The 23273-nt window shown below is 33.0% G+C and overlaps 3 protein-coding genes across 4 annotated transcripts; 1 reads left to right on the top strand and 2 right to left on the bottom strand.

Annotated features, from left to right (window-relative positions):
• Positions 1 to 446: 446 nt before the first annotated feature.
• Positions 447 to 2662, bottom strand: LOC124842262 (large ribosomal subunit protein eL19y-like). The gene is made up of 5 exons (XM_047318712.2): positions 2504 to 2662; positions 2107 to 2229; positions 1008 to 1321; positions 802 to 866; positions 447 to 719 (listed from the first exon to the last, which is right to left on the bottom strand). The coding sequence occupies exons 1-5, from the start codon at positions 2613 to 2615 to the stop codon at positions 695 to 697; spliced, it is 639 nt and encodes a 212-aa protein (XP_047174668.1). The 5' UTR covers positions 2616 to 2662; the 3' UTR covers positions 447 to 694.
• Positions 2663 to 8079: 5417 nt separating this feature from the next.
• Positions 8080 to 9469, top strand: LOC124842107 (uncharacterized). The gene is made up of 3 exons (XM_047318527.2): positions 8080 to 8493; positions 8623 to 8653; positions 8730 to 9469. Exons 1-3 carry the CDS (start codon positions 8096 to 8098, stop codon positions 9384 to 9386), a joined length of 1086 nt encoding a protein of 361 aa, XP_047174483.2. The 5' UTR covers positions 8080 to 8095; the 3' UTR covers positions 9387 to 9469.
• A 591-nt stretch (positions 9470 to 10060) lies between these two features.
• Positions 10061 to 18054, bottom strand: RSH1 (RELA/SPOT homolog 1). 2 transcript variants are annotated; one of them, XM_047318722.2, is made up of 24 exons: positions 17833 to 18049; positions 17432 to 17625; positions 17045 to 17224; positions 16867 to 16932; positions 16649 to 16741; positions 16425 to 16556; positions 16195 to 16296; positions 16035 to 16112; positions 14940 to 15011; positions 14642 to 14749; positions 14385 to 14482; positions 14130 to 14190; positions 13969 to 14031; positions 13827 to 13883; positions 13619 to 13720; positions 13309 to 13467; positions 12988 to 13119; positions 12766 to 12852; positions 12600 to 12671; positions 11923 to 12009; positions 11408 to 11852; positions 10945 to 11006; positions 10757 to 10825; positions 10061 to 10650 (listed from the first exon to the last, which is right to left on the bottom strand). In XM_047318722.2, the coding sequence occupies exons 1-24, from the start codon at positions 17855 to 17857 to the stop codon at positions 10546 to 10548; spliced, it is 2649 nt and encodes an 882-aa protein (XP_047174678.1). In that variant the 5' UTR covers positions 17858 to 18049; the 3' UTR covers positions 10061 to 10545. The 2 variants fall into 2 exon arrangements, 1 of the variants encoding a protein (XP_047174678.1); XR_015786893.1 differs by lacking the exon at positions 10061 to 10650 and adding an exon at positions 11087 to 11176 and having other exon boundaries at positions 17833 to 18054.
• Positions 18055 to 23273: the final 5219 nt, after the last annotated feature.

Below are 23273 nucleotides of genomic sequence, written 5' to 3'. Positions count from 1 at the left end.
AATACTAAAAATATTTTACATTCTTTTCACAAAAACTCCTTAATAAACAAAATATTAACAGGAAATTGCTTTATTATCCATACATGATTTTTCCAAAATTATAAAATATCTTACTTTTTTCTACCCGTACATTTTACATAGCACTAATCTCACCAATCATTTCCTCATTTACGATTAAATAAACATTACAAACAATATACATCAACGTAATTCTGTAAAATCTAACATAATCTCCTAGGGTATATACATATCATCAAGAAACATTAAGATGATACGTATAGGGCTAATCGGAGCAGACGCAATACGAATGTTTCACTAGTTTAAAACAACTAATTCTCTAGTTCCTTAGTCGACAAGACGGAGATAATTTACATGTAGCCGAGCTTGGTTTTGTAGTTGAATTGTTTAAGCGGCAAAATAAAACAAATTTGATCGGGACTGGGCGATTCAAAGAACATCATGGCTATAAAAGAATTAACACAAGTATCATCCGAAACATTAACGATATCCATACAAAAATAGCCAAAACACAATGGAGAAAGAGCACAATGTTATGATTTCATATACTTAAATAAAAACTAAAGAAGGTCTAAACCACCACAGAAATTCAACAATACTTGTCAAAACTACTTTAGAAAAATAACTGAGAACGGCAGCCCCAAAAATTCTGCGAGCCAATATCAGAATATGTGGCTCACTTCTTGGATTTCTTTTGTGCTCTGCAAGGAAAGATGTTCAATTAGACAACACATAAAACCCAAAGGGTGTAAACATAGGACAAGCATAAATTAGAAGACTCACTGGGCAGGCTGTGATGCTGTAGCAGCAGGAGCACTGGGCGCAGCTGATGACCTTTCTCCTGGACCCTACATTGTACAAGAGTAAGGGCCAATGATCAAATTCTATAATTCCAATTTCAGCAAAAATAATTTTTGAATGCATTAAATCCAGAAGTGCATCAATCACTTGTCACGGGTAATATCTACTCAATACAGAATGAAACTCACTTGGGCCAATCGCTCCTCCCTCCGGGCAATTTTCCTTTCCCTGCTGGCCTTGTTCTTGGCACGTTTGGCCTCAAACTGATCAGACAAGGTTTTCTCTCTCGCCTTCTCAGCTTTGGACTTGTGTATGCTCTCCATCAAAACCCTCTTGTTCTTGAAAACATTACCCTTAACCTTCATGTACATGTCATGGTACATGTGCTTGTCAATCTTCTTAGATTCCCTGTACTTGCGAAGCAAGCGTCTGAGCACACGCATTCTCCTCATCCAAAGGATTTTAGTGGGAAGCCTTGCCTCCCTTGTACCCTTACGCTTACCTGGTATTATTCAGGAAACAATATAAGTAATCCCAATATTTCCTCGCTGTCTCACCCATAAAAGTTTTCATATAAACTTGATATTTAGCAAAATAATTCACACTGATAAACCCAATTATCATAAGTGTTTTCAATAGAAAATGACAGACAGCCAAAATTATGCCATACAAACGTGCAATTGTGGCTTATGGTGCCATCATTGCTGAACCGCCTTCACATACGACGCATGGCAGTAAGAAAAAAGAAACCCACCACACTATTCTGCCATACAACCATTTAACAACATATTTTTCCAAAATGGAAAAGAACTCGGTAAAATATTCACAATATCACCGCAATTTCATGATAAATACCAATGAAGTCTGGGACACTAAAAATTAAAAATAAGATTGCAATACACAAAGACCGATTGCATAAATAACTAAATTAAAGCCTTAAGCAATAAGTAAATATTATGCAGGAAACCGGAACCTAATTATGCATACTGGTTTTTTAATCGAAAGAAAAGAAGGTTGACCTATTATTGTACAAGTTGCAATATTTCTTTTACTAGTTTTAGTGCAGAGCTTATTTCAGGAAAAAGCTTATTGACATATCATAAGCTACTTATAAAACTCTAAACCATTTCTTCAAGGGGTTACTTCATGAGATTAATTTACATACACTGTAAAGAATTAACAAATTGAGAATAAGAAAAAACAAATTATCTAACAACGATTAGATCCCCATTCCATGAAAGTGAATGGACTTCACATAAGGGCAATTAGGGATGCGACTAAAAATACCATATCCAGAGTGACGTCCTTTTCTCTTGGCCTCCTTCATCCGACGGGCGCGTGAGCGAGAGTGAATCTTGGTGGGTTTCCTGATAATAAACCCATCCTTAACCAGCTTCCTTATGTTTTGGCCTGAAAATCAAGAGTCCAAAGTGTTTAAAAAATACACAGAACCTCGAATAAGGCATTTGGATCCCCCAAAAGCTATGCAATGATTAGAAAAAACAACAACATTCGACTGTAACACTAGTGAAATAGGATTTGCAATCTACTCGTGAAATAGGTCGAGTTAGCATCCACATATATTCACGGAAACGATCAAAACCCCGAACAGGTTCAGATCCTATAAAAACTAAAACAAAAGTATTAACAGTGAGAAAAAAAGCGGGAGAGAGGGAGTGCGTACGAGAATTGGCCATGGAGATTTCGTTGACTTCATTGGGGTCAAGCCAAACCTTTCCTCTGCCGCACTTGAGAACGCTTGCGGCGAGGCGCTTCTGCAGTTTCAGCGAAACCATCTTGTGAAGAGAAAGCACCTTACAACCCTAGGGTTTGGGTGAAGTGCCCATGCAATAATAATATACTTGTTAGGTTGGGTTTGTGTGACATGGACTACTTTTCAAGGCCCGTTTCACTTTCTGAGTCTCAATGGCCCAATACCAAAAATTTATGTTGGGTTGGTTTTTGGTTCGTTTAAAATTAAATTAAAATAAAAAAAAAGTATAGTTTTAAGTTTAATTATAATAATAAAATTATTTAAATATGTTTTTAGTTGTTTGGAATCATCATTTAAAAAATATTTTTAGTCTTCAAATCTTGCGAAATACTATTTTTAACCTTAGAAAACATTAATAACATGATGTGATAAATGATTATTTACTCAACAATTTTTTACATTCAGATTTAATTGAGTAATGTGATTTTTTTAAACTTTATGGAAAGGCTTGAATATTAATCCTATACCATTACTTTTTTGTCTTTCAATTAAAAAACAAAGTTATTTTTAGTTCTATTATTTCTCATAATATTGTTTTTAATTATTGGATTAGACTACATTAGTAACATTGATAATGTGGTAAATAACGGTGTTAGATAAAGTTCCTGTACCTTTGACTGAAATTTTAAAATATAAGAGTGGATTAAAAAAGGTTGATGTTATGAGATATTTAAATAATGTGAATGAGAATTTAAATCTATAATAAAGGGAATATTACAAATGTTATTTAACTTCATATACTCAAAGCAACATTTGCCAAAATCAAATTACTGAACAAATGAAAATATAAAATTAGAAGACCAAAAGAAAAAAATATTCTAACTATGGAGGACTAAAAGTATGTTTAAGCTTTCATAAAAAAATTAAAAAAACATGTCACTTAATTACATTTATGTAACAAATGTGAAATAAATCACTCTTCGCATCTAATGTTTTAATTGTGGTCCAAATTGAAAAATATCATTTCACAAAATTAAAAGATTAAAAATAAAAAATAATAATTTAAAGATGAAAAGAAATGATGTTCTAGAGTATCAAAAACATACTAATATATAAAATTATTATTTAAATTAAATTAAGTGGAAATTATATGAGGAATCTTTTTAATGCACGAGTATAGCAATTAATTGTTTTGAATTCGATTGTAACTAAACAATTGTGTTAGAATTCGATAAAATTTATTTCATTTGTAAGTAAACCAAGTTATAACGACTTCATTATCAATTACTTATATAACTCAAACATTTCATAATAAGATAGATTCTCTTGCACTCACGGTGAACATGGTATACAACTTAACCAACTTTAAAGGCATCATTACACAAAATAAGTCATTTAGCAATTAAAATAAGTAAGTTATGATTTGTAATTGAAAGCTACCAAATATATCATTATTTAGCTACTAAAATAATAACAAAATAAATTCTTAACAACATTAATTTCATTAGGGAATGAAATAACAACCAAAAGTTTTAGTAGTTAAATTTTTTGTCACTAAATCAATGGTTATTAAAATAAAAGTGTTGTTTTCAACTATCGAATTGGCAATTAAAGAAAAATATTATCTTAGCAATGAATTTGATTTCAGACTAGATGAAAGTGTTGATTTTTACAACCAAATTAATAATTGAATTAAGTGTTTTTTTAATAAATAATATATGTCAATAGTTATACTTAAAAGTTTTCTTATTTATTAAAAATCGCGACTCTTTCACTCGTTTAAACCTTCTCTTTTGTCACTTGTTAAAAATTTTCACTCCCTTTTATAATCACATGAAATCACTCATTTTCTTTTATAATAATACAAAATCTCACACTTACATTGCATAGTCCTTAAATGTCATTACAATGAATCATTTCAATATTTCATTGTTCATACTATGTGGTCACTTTAACTCTTATCCCAAATACTCCACCAACTACAAGAAAAATGTATATTATTGATGGATATAATCTATTAATAAAATGATCGTGATAAATTTTACTGACAGATTTCGCAATTCGTTGGATCTTACAATTTCAAATTCGTTGGTAAATATTTGTTTGTAATTATCGACAGATTTTGATTATTGCTAAATGTCACAATTTGATGTTCTTCTTCCCCTCTCATGCATGTTTTTGTTCTTTTTCTTTTTCTTATTATTCTTTCTCTATCCTCTTCCCCATTCTCTCCCTTCATTGTCACCACCTTCCCTTCCTTCACCTTCGGCCACCATCATCAAGGAGTCGCCACTACACCATGGTTGTCGCTATGTCACCACCACCTCATTTTCTTTCTCCTCTTTCTTTTCCCCCTCTTTCTCTCTTCTTTTTATTGTTCTTAATATACAAAAAATATTTTGAGACTTACTAAAAATTTACATCTTATTTTACCCATAGAAACATTCTTGGGTTAAATATGTTTTTAGTCCCTTAAATATCAAGCGATTTTATTTTTCGTCCCTCTTTCAAACTTTGGTACACTTTTGATCTTTTTCCTTAAGGAAACTATAACTTTTCGTCCTCCAAAACCAACGGCGTTAAAAATCAGCTGAGGTGGCTAACGGTGTGCCAAATCATATTTTCTTTTTTCTGACACGGAGTCAACTCTCTCTAATTTCTTCACGGGGAAGTTTCTAGTGAGTGGGGTGGTGGTGGGTTATGCAGCACCCGACGCCTATGTCCTGGGGAAGTTAGGGATTCTTGATCATGACCCCTTTAACATCTCCATCGCAAAGAAATTTTTCCCCGCCGCCCTAGTCTTCTATCTCACCATCTTCACCAACACCAACCTCCTCCGCAACGCCAATTAGAGAGAATGGTTACAGTTTATTACTATTTTGTTTGGTGAGAAGTGAAGAACTAAATCCCACTATGGAAGTGGACAAGTCAAACTGAACTATCACATCTTCCAATTGATACCCTCCGATCACAATGGAATTTCTTGGGTTCACACCTCCATCAAAGAACCCTAAACACCTCATCGCTCACTCTCACCATGGAGTTCCTCCCATGTACGCTCCATTTCACCATCTCACTCTGCAAAACGAGTTCAATGACCGGCACAGAAGACCCCACTTGCGAGGAACCGAAACAGAGCTCAAAGGGTGCCACATAAAGACTTGGCAAGGTTGGTAGTGGTGCTGGCCGACAGGGCCGGAGAGAAAGGAGTTGGGCGATTTGTGGGTTTTGGCTGCGAAGCATTAGAGGGGGCAGTGAGTGACGGGTGGTGAGGGAAGAAGGCGAAGGGGTGTTTCGGAATGCACAATGGAGCCAGAGGAAAGAACCTCAAAAATCAAGAACCAGTTTTGTGGGAACAAAGATGATTACAATAATTTTCTTTTATTTTTACTTTTAATTTTGAGTTATTATTATGAAGTGTGGCAACATATTCGCTATTGTGGCATAGACGATTCTGAAACAGTGCCACCACGTTTTGTATGCATTGGTTGTTGTGATTCACTTGTACCCTCCAAGACCGAATCATCCTTTTGTTCATATTCTCCTTCTTCATCTAGAGCAGTTCGTCGTCCAATCGCTACAATTTCCCTTCTTCTCTTAACTTTGTTTTTACCGAAAAGGGATTTGGAATCAAATTGGGAGAATTTGTTTAATTTTTCTGGGTGCAGGTCGAAGAGGAATTGGTGTTGCGATGTTAAGGGAAGACGAAGATGAATCACGCGTGCCCCTCTGTAGCAATTTTTGATTCCAATCTTTCCCCATTTCATCAGTCATATACCTGCTCCATGTCAAAGAAGCCAAAGATGAATCACGCGTACCCACCACCACCCTTATCACCTCTTATTTTTTCAAAAATAAAGAGAAAAATAAAGCACAGAGGAACAAACCCTGGAATTTCTGTGCCTAAAAAATAGAGAGACCCTCCATTTATTATTTTTATTTTTGTTTTAAATTTAAATAAATAAATATTCGCGAACCCCATTTTGTTCTCTTTATAGCTTCAATTGTTCTCGACTCCGAAAGCTCCACCATTGAAAAATGGAAGACACGGCAGAACATCTTCAACTCCATTCGTAGCGTGAAAATCATGGGCGCTTATAAGGGCACACAGGTCCACGCGCTCAAACCCTCCACCGTCGCTGCTGCCGATCGGAGCTCAGTCAGTGCTGCTGATAAACTGTTGCATACTTCGTTCGACCATTCCAAATCTCATTCCAATCTTTCCCCTATTATGAGTTTTAATTCAAAAGTAGGAAACTTTGCAGATTTTCATTATCTACGTGGCACATCACCGTTTGCCACTTCAATTTATTTTTAACGCTGTTAGTTTTGAAGGACGAAACATTATAATTTTCTTAAGGAGAATGATCAAAGTGTATCAAAATTTGAAAGAGGGACGAAAAATAAAATCGCGTGATAGTTAAGGGACTAAAAACATATTTAACCTAATATAAATTATAATTTGTGATACTATACTTGGATTCACGTAATGATATTCACATGTAAACGTTAAAATCACTACCTCCAAATTATGCTAGCATTACTTTGTCTGATCAAATAACTTATGAAGTATGTACAATTCAATGTAATTAGTCATATTCAAATTAAAGGTTTGTTTGTGTTTTATTATTAAAATAAATGTTTAAGGGTTTGTCACGATGAGTACTCATTTTATTATACCACTTATATGAGAAACAATTATAACTATGATTATAAATAATGAAGCAAAATAACAAATTTGTTGTTTGAGGTAACTAACTAGAAAATGAACTACAAAATCTGATGAATTTCTCATCTCCCTCCGACATGTTAGTATATAAACATATTTTATAGTAAGGCAGAGTCTTAATTATTATGCTACATCATACCTAAGAAACCAATGTTTTAATAATAACAAAATATAATAATAATTTTGGTTATAGTATAATATTTTTAAATAAAATTGTGTCTGACTTGTATTCACTTGGTTATCATTTACTAATATAAAATAAAACGAATATTTTAAATACTTAAAGAAATTATTAAAATTCTAAAAGAAAATAATGTTTATTTTAAAATTAGAAAAAAAAAATATAAGTGTCATTTAACATTATTTAAAGTACAAATTTTCAAAATATTTACTGTTCTAATTTTTATTTACCATACATGTTAATAATCACCGCTGCTCATATATGGTTTCAATGTTATTTTACCATTCAATCTCTCTTTTTCTTTACAAGTTAATTATTTTTAATAATAAAAATATCTGAAAAAGTGAAAGTAATGTAAAAAAACAGATTTTTTTCAATTAAAATAACGGGTGCGAGGTAGAAAAAGTAGGGTAAGAGAGGCATGAGTTATTCAGGGATCTGTGTAGTGCAGATTAGGCATGATTAAGTAGTTTTATTTGAATAGTGGACAAGTTCTAGTGGATGAAGCTATAACTGCGGAGTGTTAATAATCATGGTCGATAAGCAAACACGTGCAACGCTGGCTTGAATTCACGGATATCTTCACCTGAGAACATGCCAAGTAACATGTTTCTCTCGCTCTCAATCTCCTTTATTTACAACATACAACTCCATGCCTTGGCCTAGTGTCTCACTTTCAACAAGCAAAAAGGAAATATTAAGAAACAAAGATACACAGATATCCATGGAGGGCAAAAGGAGCGTCATCACAAACAAGCAAGGAAGGAACAAAGTCCTTCCAACGAATGCCTTATTTATTGGCGGCGAAGGAGGGATTGCGGGTCTTTTTGTATTCGGTGGAGCTTTGGCCATTGCAGGTTTCATGGCAGTTGCATCTTTCGCCAGCAACAAGCAAAAGGCAAAGGCCACCCATGATCAACAGACAAAATCGAAGCCCCAACAATTGCTGTTGGATGAACATGAATGTAAGACTGAAGACGATCATGACACCACCCGAAGTCTCACCTCTCTCGTTAAGAACTCATCAATCGGAAATGGAGATGCCACATGGTATGCTACGTGAACATATACCATTTATTTATTAGGAGCACGCACTTCCTTGCTTATAATGTTTCTGTCTTTTTTTATTGTCTGATTCCAATGCTTCGTTAACTAGTGTTTGTATGTTACTGCTTGCAGCTATTGGACATCCAATACGAGCATCGACCAAGTAATTAATCCTTTATTTCTTTATGTTTGTGAATGCTTGAGTTTCAATTGTCAGAAAAACTTGGATATATTTTCAGGACGAGAAAAGTGAGCTTAGACCCAGAAATGGTGATCAGGAGAGCCCAACCTGCTTTCAACCTCAGGAAATTGTGTTTTCTGACTCTTCGCCCCCACAAAGTGCGGCTTCGTCCAACGGAAGTGGGGTTGCGGAAGAATGCATCGTGTCATTGTTTAACAGACCCAGTGGGCAAGAACAAGAGCCGGATCAAAAGGATGAAATACCTCAAGACGATCTAACATCCTCAGAAACAGAAACTGAAACCGAGGACGAGGAGGAGGAGGAGGAGGATGAGATGATATCGGATGAAGTTTCAGAGTCTGGGTCAGAGGATACCTCAAAAGAAACAGGGACCACCTCCCTGGACTACAAGGAGGAGCAAGTTTGGCCCTCAGAGCTGGTACAACATGCAAAGCAAAAATTCAAGGGAGACAGACATCTCTGCTCTCTCTCTGATGTGGATAGCTCCGACTACGAGGAGGAGGTGACAATGGCACACCAAACAGATTTAGACCAAAATCTGAACTTAATGGTTCCGAATAATCAAGCATTAACCTGGGTTTTTCCCTTGCTGTTGCTAGCTCTGCTGATGCTGTTGGTTCTACTCACCTATCGTCCACAGGAGTCATTTTATGTACTAGATGACGAGGGTCATTCGGTAGTGAGGCGAATTTAGAGGATCAAAATGGTAGACATTTTCCCATTAAATCATCTTAAAGTATAATTTTAATGAGTCCCACCAATATAGGTTTCCTAAAATTTAACCATTTTTTTTATAAAAACAAAAGGTAATCATATATACTATCTTCTTAATGAGTTTGGAAAACTACATTGTTATGAGTTAAGATATATGGAGAAAAGATTGTATAACATGATTTTTAATACAACTTTTATTGTTTACTTAATTAGAGTTTTTCTTACATTCATTAATCATAAATCGGTCTTGCGATAAATGTTTAAAAAATTGCCATATAATTAATTATCTGTGCAAAAATATACACCATTAATATGCCGAAATTAATCTCTATTCAAAATTTATGAAAATTAATAGGGCTCACTTTAATCATAATTTACTTAGCTTTAATCATAATTTCATATATCCTGATGAATTTCTACTAACGACAGTGTACCACAAAAGGTTACTAACATTTTAGTGGAAATATATCTAAGCCAAAATTTACATTAATAATAATATCTATCTAAAATTTATGAAACTTTGTAACTCTATTTTAAGTTAACTTAGCTTAAATAGTAATGTTATGAATTCTTACTTATTCCAACTGTCAACAAAGTGCACTAAAAAAGGTTATTAACGATTTTAGTGGAATAAATCTATTTGGAGAACCCATATACCAATAAATTAAAACACTAAAAAGTCAAATTGTTTACATAAATTGCAAAGGTGGTTTTTTTAAAAGAAAACATAATGCGTTTACTGATCTTGCATATCACGAATACCGATTATTAGCCAGTTTTTCCCCAAATTAAGTAGAATGGGAAGTCTTCCGGCCAGGAGAAGTGACATTTTGTACCGACAGACACCCTAGCAATCTCCTTGGGTAAATGCTTAGTTTCTGCACAAGTAATTTACATGGTATACTCCTTTATCCTATCACTCTTTTCTATATACAGTGCCTAGAGTTTCGAGTTTTTGACTCAATAGGCTGCTGCCGGATTATTGGGTTAGTAAGTTCGAATAAATATATGGGAACTATAGACAAAATTTAGCTACATAAATTCCTACGTTGCTGTGGACAAAACTTAATTCCCTGGTCTGGGTCTCTAATCGTTGGACAAACTGTAGTAGACGTCAAGAGGCAATGCAATCGAATCAACTAGCATTCGAGAACGCCACGGTCTTCCACTAAGCTCGGCCAGCTGCAACCAGTAGACCATCCCAAAACACCCAATATCAGATCTACTTTAGAGCAAGCACTGACCTGAAAAACAATTTATTTGTGTAAGATGACAGTACACATTTGATGAACAAAGATCATCTAGATTAAGTATCAATCACAATGACTGTTTTCAGGCATTATACTGTACCAAATTTTCTAAATTTCCTTCAACGTGAAATACCATAACAGCCATTCCCCTTCCTCCATCAATCTCAGCCTGCTCATTTGATAAGTAAAGTGTTAAAGACATGCCAAAAGTTGAACCATACTAATATCATGTCGAGACGTCTTATTTGAGTATTGCATAATTGCTTGGATTTTGGTTTAACCACTCACCACACAAGAACATATGGCTATGCCTGCAGTGGACAATACTGTAGTGACCTCAGCCATCATGCCTGAAATAAATGTTCAACAGGTTACAATCGAGATGGAAAAATAACGCTTGTTTAATGTGTCAGAGATATGAGTCATCAACCATAGCATTTAATGGAACAGTACTAAATATTCATTTCTCCATTGTACCATCCCCCATCTCTATGCCAAATTCTGACCCAATGCGTTTCACCTAGATCCGAAAAATGCTGTCACCACAATGTTCATAGGCCACAAGGTCTAAAGCATCCATTTTACCGGCACGGATAATCAGTAAAAAGTTTCGATTAACATTTTATGTTGACAGTGTATTATTATGATTACCCCGATTTTTGCATAACATATCCTTATCAACAGTATTAATTTGCATTTTGCACATCCAAGCAAGAGAAGATTTAATTATTATTCAGAAGAGCAAGCTTACCTCTTCGGTCTATACATACTACAGATAACCACTGGATGGAGTGCCCTTCCATATTGTGCCAGGAAGCAATTTTCTGTGCTTGCCAACTTTCTAAACCTGGCAGGACCTCCTTATATCTTGGAATGTTAACTTGAATCATCTTTGCAACAAGGTTTCCCTGCAGTAACGTCTCCCCTTTTCCGTTGAAACTTTCACGCTGCACATGCTTATTATGTTTTCCGTTGACCTTGGGGATCCAAACACTTCCATTCTTACTTTGGAGGACAGTCTCATTTCTTGTTGACGTTGATATTTCCTCTCCATTCACAAACGTTTTACCCCACGGATATTTGGAACCTTTTGATAGTTCTTCAGATTCGCTATCCCCCTCAGAGTCAGTAACGAAGTCATTGACTGCTTCAGTAGTGATATCAGAAGCAGAGCGTGCAGCTTGTTCCCTTAGAAACTACACAAAAATATAAAATGTTTATTTAAAACACAAATTGTCAAGGTTAAGCCTTCATACGAAATCTTACCTTCATTATTTTGTGTCTCGCACTCCGAGTTTTAGCATGTTGCAACCACTGTTTATGCCTCTGAAAGGCAGATTTGCTGGAAAGTGCCTGCGAGCACAGTTAATATTTTGAGCTCTAATGAACGGAAAAACAAATATATACGATAATTGTGACTAACCATTTATGTTGTATTAACAAAACATTTTCCTTAAATAACAGTGTAAAAAGTGTGGAAACAATTTGTCTTTGTCATGGAAGAAATATACAAATTAAATTGAAGGAGAAACATAATGCAACAAGACTACTAGTCGTAATTGCTTCCTCAATGATTTGAGAATCATAAGGAAACATAATATTTTTAACAACTTCAGAGAATAATTGTTTCATAATAGATTCTATAGATAGTCTAAGATATTACAAATATATTATGATATGCCAAGATATTCTATATACTAGCAAGGTATTCTAACAAATAAAATTAGTGAAAACATGTACTATTCGATGCAAAAACTAACAGATAGCACACACTTAGAGCATAGAGAGTGAATCATATAATTCAATTAAAATAACAGCATATCTTCCTAAGTCTAACATTGCAAAGTAAATTTATATTTGCACATATACTTAAAACAGAACCAGTTTCCAATTACATCAAATGTATCAAAAAAAAAACTTAGGATGAGTTGAGCAATACTGACATTATATGTGATTATCTCCACAACTTCTGCATTTGCAAGTACATGTGTGGGAGAAACAAGATTTCCATTGACCTGCATTGACACCAAATGCACCTCTAATATTTCAACAACACACATCTCTACTATGACTAACGTGATTTAAGAATGCAAATGTGGAGAGTTATACCTTCGCAGCTACCATCTTGTTTCCTATTTCAGTGTGTATCATATAAGCATAATCAATGACACTAGCACCCTGAGGAAGATTCTTAATCTGCATATAGTGTGACAAAATATTATCAAGAAACCGAAGCTAGTTTTCAGATACAAGTTTCTAATTGTCTAATTGATTTTTGGGGTGGGTGTGGGGGGAATTAGTCATATAATACATTACATAGTCCATCCTTACCTCTCCCCTTGGCGTGAACACAAAGACACGACTACCCAGAAGATCTCTTGTAATAGTGTCCACAAATTCCCTAGAACTCATGTTGCCAACAAACTCTTCTTGCCACTCTCTAATTGCATTCAGCCAGCCAATCTGTAGGAATGGAAATACTTCATTCATGAGATCAGCATCAAGAATTTATTTTTGTAGCAATTTCAAAGCCAAAGTTTACCATTAGGCTAACAACCAAATGGAATCAAAATTGGGTAAAGGCTACACCAAAATCTCTCTTTAAAATTTAAAAGATTATTTTTATCATACTCTCAGGGCCAGATAACATACTCTAAGAGCAATGTTGGCGTTGTTAAGACAAACTGTCTTCCCTCTTGAGCTTTTACCACTTGGTGTAGCACTTCCAACCAAGCCAGTGACAAATTCTCTCCCACTATAATGCGCAGCAATGCCTCTCTCAGCTATCAAATCCATTTCTTCTGTTCTAATCTGTAAGAAGTAAGACACTAATAAGAAACTTTTATTGTAAACTTCTTCTAGCCTATCCAGACGAAGTTCTAATCTGAACACCTATTATAAAAATTAGTTAGTGAAAATGGATCGTGAGAAAGTAAAATTTAGAAAATGCAGGAAACAAAACCTGGACTTCTAGCCTAAACATGCTTTCGTACAAAAATGGAATCACAGTGGTATGGAGACTTTGGTAGCCATTTGGTTTCGGGGTTGCGATATAATCCTTCACCTAGAACAAATCAAATGTTTTTCACCAGTCACAAAGCAATGAAAATATATTTCTCTAAAATCTAACACTTTCTATTCTCAAATCAAATAAAAAGTATCATACGTACAGATCTAGGAATAGGGGTCCAGATTCCATGGATCAACCCCAGAACATGATAGCAAATCTGCAGAAAAATGAGAGAAAAGGCTTTTCATATACCAAAAAAGGGAAGTGTAGCAGTCGTAATTGAGACCATGATAAGTAGTTACCTGTTGTGGATTGCACAAAGGCCCAACCCCAATGCATGGCTTTGGTTTAATAACAATACGAAGCTGGTTACAACAAAAAAGTTGGTTTTCAACAAACAAACTTGAAAGTTTATCCAAATCTTTATAACATTAAGTAATCCAGGGCATAAAAGAAAGCAAACCTGTGCAATTTGGTTAATCTCACTGATTGAACTTTTTGATTTGAGAACTGCCTTATAGATACTGCAAACAAAAAACAATATTTCTAAATGAATAGCCAGATACCTCAAATTATAAGCAAAAGATGCATAATGATTATAGAAGAACAGAATAGAAAAACTAGACATTTAAAATGTACATGATGTCAGATACGTCAACCATCATAAACAGTTGAATAAACAAAACGGAAGCATTGACATTGAGATTTGTGGCTTAACCTGTAAGGCTCTTTACAGACAGCACGGACTTCTGTTTTAACAGTTAGAAGGTCTAATAATTGATCATCTTGGATTTTCTTCATAAATATTTTGTTTGCCTATCACAGAAAGAACAAATAAGCTTAATCAATGGACTATAATGATACAATCACCTGGAAGAAAAGGTTCAATAAATGGAAATATAGAAATATGAAAAAAGCAGTTATAATTTTTCAACTTGTCTCTTCAAACACCAATTTAAGATAGAGTAGCATTACCTCCAGAAGTTCTTTCTCATGTTCTTTGTATAGCTCTGCTACTCTTCTCTTCACCTTAGCATAGTCTTCCGCATTTGTGTACATAAATGACAGGTTTTCTAGTTCTGACTGTATCATCAAACAAGAATAGCTATGAATCATAATATATCAGAATTTCCCTCATGGGACGAAATATTGGTTTATTATAATTAACTTAAGAATTTTGATTCTCAGTTCTACTCTAAACATGCAGACTCGTAGCATTACATGAAAAAAAACATGAATGCTAGTTCGTAGAGATTAGGTAATCATAGGATACCTTAATTTGATACATCCCAAGCAACTTCGCTAAAGGAGCAAATACCTGCAATGTCTCCATTGCAATGCTAGCCTGTGCACAATGTATTCAAGTTAGAAACAATTTAGAATCTAGGATTTCTACGCATATAACAAGATTAAATAAACAACAGAATTACTATAAACCTGTTGAAATGTAATGTTATTTTATTATTATTTCTTTTGTATGTACCCCGCTTTAAGGTTGGGGTTCAAGGTAAGTGCCTTGCGTCTTTTTGTAACCATACATGTATACATCAATAAAAGGTAAAACAGTGTAAGTTGAAAACACTGTACTTTCTTAGGTAGAAGTGGATCCAGGTAAAGGTCTACCTGCAACTACAGACTTGTGGGGAGGACTTGACATAACCACCGTCCCCAAGCCCGCGTGTTAGTATTATTATAATATCCTATTAGTGTTATTATAATATCCTATGATGAGAACCAGTCAAAACCAAACAGTGGTGATATCGCTATAACATGTAAGCTTTGGGCATTTTTAGTACCATTCACATTATGTCATGTTTTTAGGAAAATCAATGACAATAATGGAATGAAGCAAAGGCCACCCAAAAAAGATAATTATTCATAACAATGAAATTCATCTTTAGTTTCAAGACAATAATGGAATGCAGTAAAGGCCACTCGACAAAAATAATTCTTCATAACAATGAAATTCATCTTTGGTTTCAAGACATTGATAATTAACAAATATTTGACAAGATGGATATATGAATCTCAGTTTCATAGTCCGGTTCACGTTGCTAATACACAATATTTCTATCCAAGTCCCTAAATTTACTGTTGCAAAGTCCTATTGGTGGGAATGTATCTTTACAAGTTAGATTTTTAAATGACAAGGCAATCGAAAATTGTGTGCATCTCTTTATAGACAGTCTCAAATTTTGATAGGGACCCACCTATTCAATGTTATGTAGAGGGGAGATCGACAAAATTATGTGAGAACATCCATTCCCTTTTCATGTTATATTATTGTTTTAGAGTAAAAAACACTGCATGGTCATAACAGTTTCCTCCCAACAGAGCACAAAAAGTCTTTCAAATCAGTGGCCCTAACCTGTTTATGTGGAGGCATATGCGATAGTGTACGCATGTTATGCAACCTGTCTGCTAATTTGACAATTATAACACGAACCTGAAATGACACACATATATTAGTTGCCAAACCACTTTCAATATACAACACATTTGGAACAGACAAGAATATATTAGGTCACCTCCTCTGTCATAGCTAGAAACATTTGCCGAAGATCTTCTGCTTTCACATCTTGAACGGAATCATTTTCATTCTTATACTTCAACTTTCCAAGTTTTGATACCTAGTTAGAATTTAGAATGTTATGTGCATTTAATTTACTTGGTAAATTTATGAATGTGGCATTATAGCTATTGGAGACTTTAGATTTCCATCAACGTTTTTCAATCAAGATTCAAGAATAACAAGTACCTTGGTCTCTCCTTCCACAATGTGGCGCACGGTAGCACCAAACTCCTCCTCTATCCTCTCAAAAGTAACAACATTTGTATCCTCAACTGTATCATGAAGTAATCCGGCAGCAATTGATTCCCAATCAAGTTCCTGGACAAATGGTTGGATCCATAAATAAAATTGTTTTGTTAAACACATTTAGTATGTAAATTTTGCAGAGTAAACATTTCTTCATTACTCACAAGTTCTCCAAGAATACGTGCAACCTCAACAGGGTGAATGATGAAGGGTTCACCGCTGCGTCTTTTCTGACCATCATGAGCTTTAAACGCCAACTGTAACAACCAGGAACAAAAAGAAACAAAACAAAATAAATACATTAAGTAAATCCTACTGTGTCGAAGAAATTATTTTGCCACAAAGGGCATGCCCGGCTAGCTTCTCCAGCTAATCAACTTACCATAAAAGCATTGTGGACTAACTCCAGTTCTTTTGAAGACAGGTATGAAATAGCAGGTTTAAGATCCTGAGGCAATCATGTGATAGGTAATATGACTCAGCCACTATCAAAGAGGTTATCCTCATTCACAGAACTATAATCAACAACAGAAATGATTATGCAAAATTCAGGACTGTACCTCCCACAAACTTTTTGGGGAAAAGTCAGTGGCGGTGTTGGAAGGGAAGGCTGAAGAACAACATAATTGCCCTCTTCTGGGAGCAACTTGAGACATGTTTGACCTAGACAATCCTTCAAAAAGAACAATATCAAGTGGTTCATCGGAACACGAACCACCTACACTAAAAGCTTCACATCCCTGCCAATTTTGCAAGATTAACAGATAACCTAGTTAGTGATTTAAACATCTCTTCTAACCATACTGACTCACAGAATGCAACAGAGGTCAAAAAAGAAGGAAAATTACCCATCAATCATTCTCATACCAAAAACCAGCATCTCTAATTCAATTAAAAAATTGAAAGCACTCAAACTTGGAAAGGCCAAGGGAAACATAAAAACTTACAAAATTATACCGGTTCCTTCGTCCATTACGTCCCTTGTACAAGTCCGAACACTGGTGAAGAGGATGAGCAGTGCTCGCAAGAAAGCCAGTGAGAACCCTCGGAGCTTTCCATGCGCAGGAAAGAAGACTACAGTCGAATTTTCCGCTTCCGTCCCCTCTCCACAGCTTGCAGGCATTCACGCATTCTAAAGAAACTGCAGCACCACACCTTCACTCAGAAAACGACACTCGCAAAACTCTTCCACTCAAAAGAAACAAGAGCTTATGAACCAAGCGCTAATAGGCACATTCAGTAGAATTAAAGAATCTAAAACCCGCGAATTGGTACAGAGAATAAACGCATCAACAGAGTGGAAAGAATTTGGGAGAAGAAGGTTTAAACCCAGGTTCAGTAGACTTACCTGACATGGAGGATGCAGAGGCCATGTTTTATTAAAAGAGAGCAATCTCATTGAATCTTGAATCCCAAAAGTGTGCGGAATCGGAAGCAAGTAGCGAAAGAAAGGGTCATTGAGGTTTGGATTGAGAGGGAATTGGAATTGGAGACTGAGAGTGATTGTGTTGTGAAAATAAGAAATGAAAGAATGGGAGAGACGAAAGAAGTGTGAGCGATAACAAACACAGCTTCCAGGGGATATCGAGTTTAGCACAGGCCACACAATATCGTAAAGATATTTTTCTCTGTCTCTTTTTTACATTTAATATTCTATTGTATTAAAAGGGAATAAATCAATAATTAATTAAGTTCATTGGGTTTTACAGCAAAAAAAAACTAAAACAAACTAACAAACAAAATACATAGAGATATTGATCATGCACAAAACATTAATAAGTATTTAATGGCATTAATGATAATTTTACATGCACATAATTTCATGATTTAATATTTGTATGAGTTACATTATGCCTATAGTTAATGGGATTTTATTAAACTTTTATTCAACCTATCCACACATGGTTGATTCTTGAAGTACTAAATCTTGTCTGTGTATAATAATTGATGGTCCTAAGATTTGTCGGAGTCAGTTTCGAGTCCTATAGAAAGCTATGTTACGCCTCGAAAAATAAAATTATTTATACCGGAATAAATTCGTAGCACTAATATAATATAATTAACATTAGTAGGTCTCAATATCTTTAGAAAGAAAACTCATGACATAATGTTATTCACAATCTTTTTACATATATAGTTGTTTTTTCTTATTCCTTTACTTATTTAATTGTATTGATCACTAATGAAAATACGGTTCATTTTTTATATGATAATATAACTAATAAAATTATTATGATTGGTATTATTATACTTATAAAATTAAATATAAATTATTTTTATAATTTTATTCTAAATTGTTTTTTTTTATTTTGTATGCAAATTTTAATAGTTAAGTTTAAAAAATAATTAAAATTTAAAGAAACAGTAAGTTAAATAGTGAAATTAATAAAATATTTATTTTAATTTTAAAAAATATTTAAAAAATAAAATTGAAAAATAAATATGAACATTAAAAGAAATTGGTTTTATATATAGATATAAATAATTTACCCTTAAAATATTTTTTAATTATTTTCAATATTTATAATTATTTCCATAAGTAAAATAGTCAGAGTATTGTATTTCTACTGTTAGAATAACGTGTGTGTGTGTATATATATATATATATATATATATATATATATATATATATATATATATATATATATATATATATATATATATATATATATATATTTTATAATTAATTAGTAAAGACTATTTTTACAATGAAAATGTTAATCATGAAATATTTTGTATTGAATATTTTCTATGTATAATAGATTAATTTATTTCTCCTGTCTATTCAATTGATTTTATGACATAAAAACATTTTTTTTAATTAAAAAGAGTTGAGATGAACTAAAATGTTTTACACTTTTTTAAGACATGATATTAATGGTGTTGCTTTTTTTTAAATCAAATTCTAAAAAAAATGTTAAAAGAATAAATTAACAATGCATTCAATATATTAAATTATATGAAAGAATCATTTTCTTTTCAAATGTTACTTGTAAAATATTATTAGTAATACCCATTACATTTTATTATCGTAAGGTGTTTTTCGAAAGTAAAATTTCTTAAGTTTTGAATAAGATATACAATGTTACAAAACATTTTAAACAATAAAGTTGAAAGTAAAGTATTCATAAATGTTTAAAAGATTAATATAAACTAGGGAAATTAATTTTTTTTCCGGGTCCAAAACATTTTCTACCCATGACATTATAGGAAGTTGTGTCATACTGGTGAGGTAACTGAAGTTAGTATCATATATATATATATATATATATATATATATATATATATATATTGTTTTGAGTTGTTATACAAATTATATTATTCTGCAAATAAAGAAGTATTGGCAAGGAGTTGGAAAAAAACTTCATACAAATCAATTTATATGAGGGTGAATTTTTTTTCCAGAGGTTATCTCATTTTTTATTTAAAATAATTATAAATCCTTGATGAAATGATTCTTTTTTCAATCACATTTAATTAATTATCATATAATATGTAGTGTAATAATATGAGAAAATAAAAATATATAACTTTTCTAGTACTTCCAAAATGATTAAAGAGACAAACTTCATCTGTCAAGAAGAATACAATGTACATTATAATATATCAATAATAATACTGTAGTTTTTAATATTCGAGAATTTAAGATTACATTCCATATTTATGTAGTTTTTCAAAATATAATGAGACTATAACAATAATATTTCATATTAACTTACATTCATTTTAAATAGATAATAACATGATCCACTTTTATAAAATTAATTACATTTGTTTATTTTATTTATTTGAATTTGTAACCTTATCTAGTCACGCTAAAATAGTTATCTTTACAAAAAAAATAAATACACAACACAAATAAGAATAGTCAAACTCAATCATATTACAATTTAAATTTTATAATTAAACATTCAATTTTTATCACATCACATGATCATATCTTAACATATTCTCACTAACACAAGACTGAATACATCACTAGATTCTATATCTGGATTTATGTAATTGTTTTGACACTAGAAGTTGTGCATCCATAACTTTCCATCAAATTTTCCACATTTTGAAATTTGATAACTTATGACTAACCCAAAATTTACAATTCATTGACTTCTCTGCGAGGTTAATTCATTATAGCTTAATTGAAAAGGAATCCATTATTCCTATACCAACTATAAGAATCTCTTACATTGTTCACCACCTAAACCTCGTTCTCTATATAGGTCTGAGAATCTAATAGAGTCTAAGGACAACTTCAAGGAGTGTCCCTAACAATTGCATCACTTGTCAAATTGTACTATTCCTCCTTAGGAAGAATACACCAAATTATTTATACAAATAATTTATACATTTATGACAATTGTTCATACAGAGTCAAAAGTACTCTACAAAATCTTCTTTCTACTCCACAAACTCTTACTTTGTGGTATTCATCCTCTAAGTCTCCTTTATCCTCTATGGAGTGGTAGGGTGCCTACAAGAGATCCTTCAATACTTAAGTTAGTACTCTGATAAGAGATTATAGTTAATGCAAATAAGTGAAGTCAAAATATGATTAAATTAATATTTATAAAGGTGTTTTGTTGGCCATGGGCCTTACCCTGAATGAGTTTCTTTCTGATTGTTGTTGTTGTCACTCTTCTTGTACCATGGTGGATAACCATGTTTAGAGTAGCACTCATCCACAATGTGATTCATCTTATTACAATAGGAGCATTGTTTCTCATAGTTGGGATTTCTTCCTCTCCCTCTTCCTTGACTATGAGATCCATAACCACGTCCATGAGACTTCTAGGTCTGTTATGTTTTCCAGTGGTTTTACTTGTCAGCTATGTTGGCCAGAACTTTGGTTTTAGTGTTCTGATTGGTGAGGCCAGAATCTTGTTTTTCTTGCCTTTCTTGTTGCATGATGAGGGAGAAGACACAATTGATACTAGGAAGATGCTCCATCAATAAGATTTGTGTTCTTACAGTGTTATAAGTGTAATTTAGGCCCTTTAAGAAACAAACAACATGTTTCACTTCTTTGTATTTGAGAAAAATTTTAGACAAGTCACAACTGCAAGGGACATCACAGGTACAACATGGTATGGGTTTAAGAGACTCCAATTCTTCCATAGGATCCTTAAATTAGTAAAGAACTGAATTACACTTCTTTCTCCCTACTTGATGGAGTGAATGTCTTGAAGTAAGTCAAATATCTTGAAGTAATCACCTTTTGATAACCTTTCTTTCAGTTCATCCCATAGTTATTTAGCATCTCCACCACATATAACACTTTCTGCAAATTGTGAGGAAAGAATCTTGATAATCCAAGATAGGACCATCATGTTACATCTTTCCCAAGCATCGAATAAGGGGTCACTTATTTGGAGTTTCTTCATTCTCCCATCTATGAATTTTATCTTGTTCTTGGAGAAAAGGGTTATTCTCATGTTTTTGCTCCAAGAGGCATAATTGGTTTCATTTAGAACTTGAGAGATGAGAGCAAGGCCTATATTCTCTCAAGGATGCAAGTAGAAGGGGCTGGAAGGGTTGATGGATTAGTCCATGTGCTCCATAATGCCAAGAACGAAAGAAAGATGGGTTAGACACTAGGATTCAAAGAACTTTGGCACAACAAGCTAGAGTAGGCAATAGACCTGCTTAGATACCATATTAGAAATGGTAGCAAGAGAAATTTACAAGAGAAAAAGCTCAAGCAAAGAAAGCTAGGGCAAACGAAGCACCCATGGCGGCAATAACTAGGTGAAGGAGTGTGAAAGTAGAGGAAGCCCATAAAAGGTAAGTAAACACTACAAAACTCATATATTCTCTATGTTTATGATTTTCGTTTGTTACAAGAGTGAAAAGAGGAACCTTAGTTTATATAGGATTCCTACAAATATGAGGGAAAGAACCAAAATAAGTAAAATCTTCAAATTCTAATTAACTACAAATCCTAACTGACTCGTTATTGCTCCTAAGGAGCAATACTAACTAACATAACTACTTTGATATAAATAGTTATATATGAATATAAAGATTAAAAAAAATTATTAAACAATATATAAATCTTGATAAAAGATTGAGTTATTTTTTACCTATAAAAATTTTGTAGAGTTTAGAGTTATAAGAATCTAAGTTCAATATTATTAGTGTAACATGTGAACATTAATCTCATGATTTATCATTCACTTTTTATTTATTTTGAGTATGATATAAGTATATTTTTAAACTGAATATAAAATATATATATATATATATATTTTGTTTTTTCATCCGTTTCCAATTATGAAAAATGTTAACGCAAATATTTATAACGCAAATATTTATAACATAAATATTTTAACATTAAGTGGTGAATATAATTAATTACTTAATAGTCACAATATCTTTGACATATTAATATCATAGGTTAAATTTTATAATTTCATATGAAGCATTAATTATAACTATTCTTATATAATATAATAAAATTTATCCGCAAGAAAAAAATTATTATGGTTGGTTGGTAACATAGTTTAATACCTTTATCACGAGATTATAAAATGAGTATAATTAATCAAAATTTTAGTTTACAAAATTCACTAATGTATGTATTGGTCAAACTTAGTTTTAGTATTAAATTATGATGATAAGTATAATTTAGTTTATTTTGCAAGATGTGTGTTTTATAAGTTTTATATTTAAGCTTAGAGATGTGGTTCTATTTCTGAGTATTGAAATTGTATTGTGACAACTCTATTACAATAGTTGGTAATGACAAAGAATAACAAGACTGAAAATAAAAGAGAACACTTTGATATTAAA

This window comes from Vigna umbellata, chromosome 5 (genome assembly GCF_029865625.1).
Source record: "Vigna umbellata cultivar VRB3 chromosome 5, Vumbellata_1.0, whole genome shotgun sequence".
In the NCBI taxonomy this organism is placed as follows: domain Eukaryota; kingdom Viridiplantae; phylum Streptophyta; class Magnoliopsida; order Fabales; family Fabaceae; genus Vigna; species Vigna umbellata.
The sequence above is the reverse complement of the archived record's forward strand: the minus strand, read 5'-3'. Positions and strand labels throughout refer to the sequence as shown.

Coding starts and splice junctions, on each gene's coding strand:
- LOC124842262 (XM_047318712.2), bottom strand. CDS start 2,615: ATGGTTTCGCTGAAACTGCAGAAGCGCCTCGCCGCAAGCGTTCTCAAG. Junction 867..1,007: donor GGGAGGAGCGATTGGCCCAA/GTGAGTTTCATT, acceptor TGTACAATGTAG/GGTCCAGGAGAAAGGTCATC. Junction 720..801: donor ACAGCATCACAGCCTGCCCA/GTGAGTCTTCTA, acceptor CTTTCCTTGCAG/AGCACAAAAGAAATCCAAGA.
- RSH1 (XM_047318722.2), bottom strand. CDS start 17,857: ATGGCCTCTGCATCCTCCATGTCAG. Junction 14,750..14,939: donor TTGGGATGTATCAAATTAAG/GTATCCTATGAT, acceptor TTGATGATACAG/TCAGAACTAGAAAACCTGTC. Junction 11,853..11,922: donor CGAGACACAAAATAATGAAG/GTAAGATTTCGT, acceptor ATTTTTGTGTAG/TTTCTAAGGGAACAAGCTGC.
- LOC124842107 (XM_047318527.2), top strand. CDS start 8,096: ATGCCTTGGCCTAGTGTCTCACTTTCAACAAGCAAAAAGGAAATATTA. Junction 8,494..8,622: donor GGAAATGGAGATGCCACATG/GTATGCTACGTG, acceptor TACTGCTTGCAG/CTATTGGACATCCAATACGA. Junction 8,654..8,729: donor CCAATACGAGCATCGACCAA/GTAATTAATCCT, acceptor ATATATTTTCAG/GACGAGAAAAGTGAGCTTAG.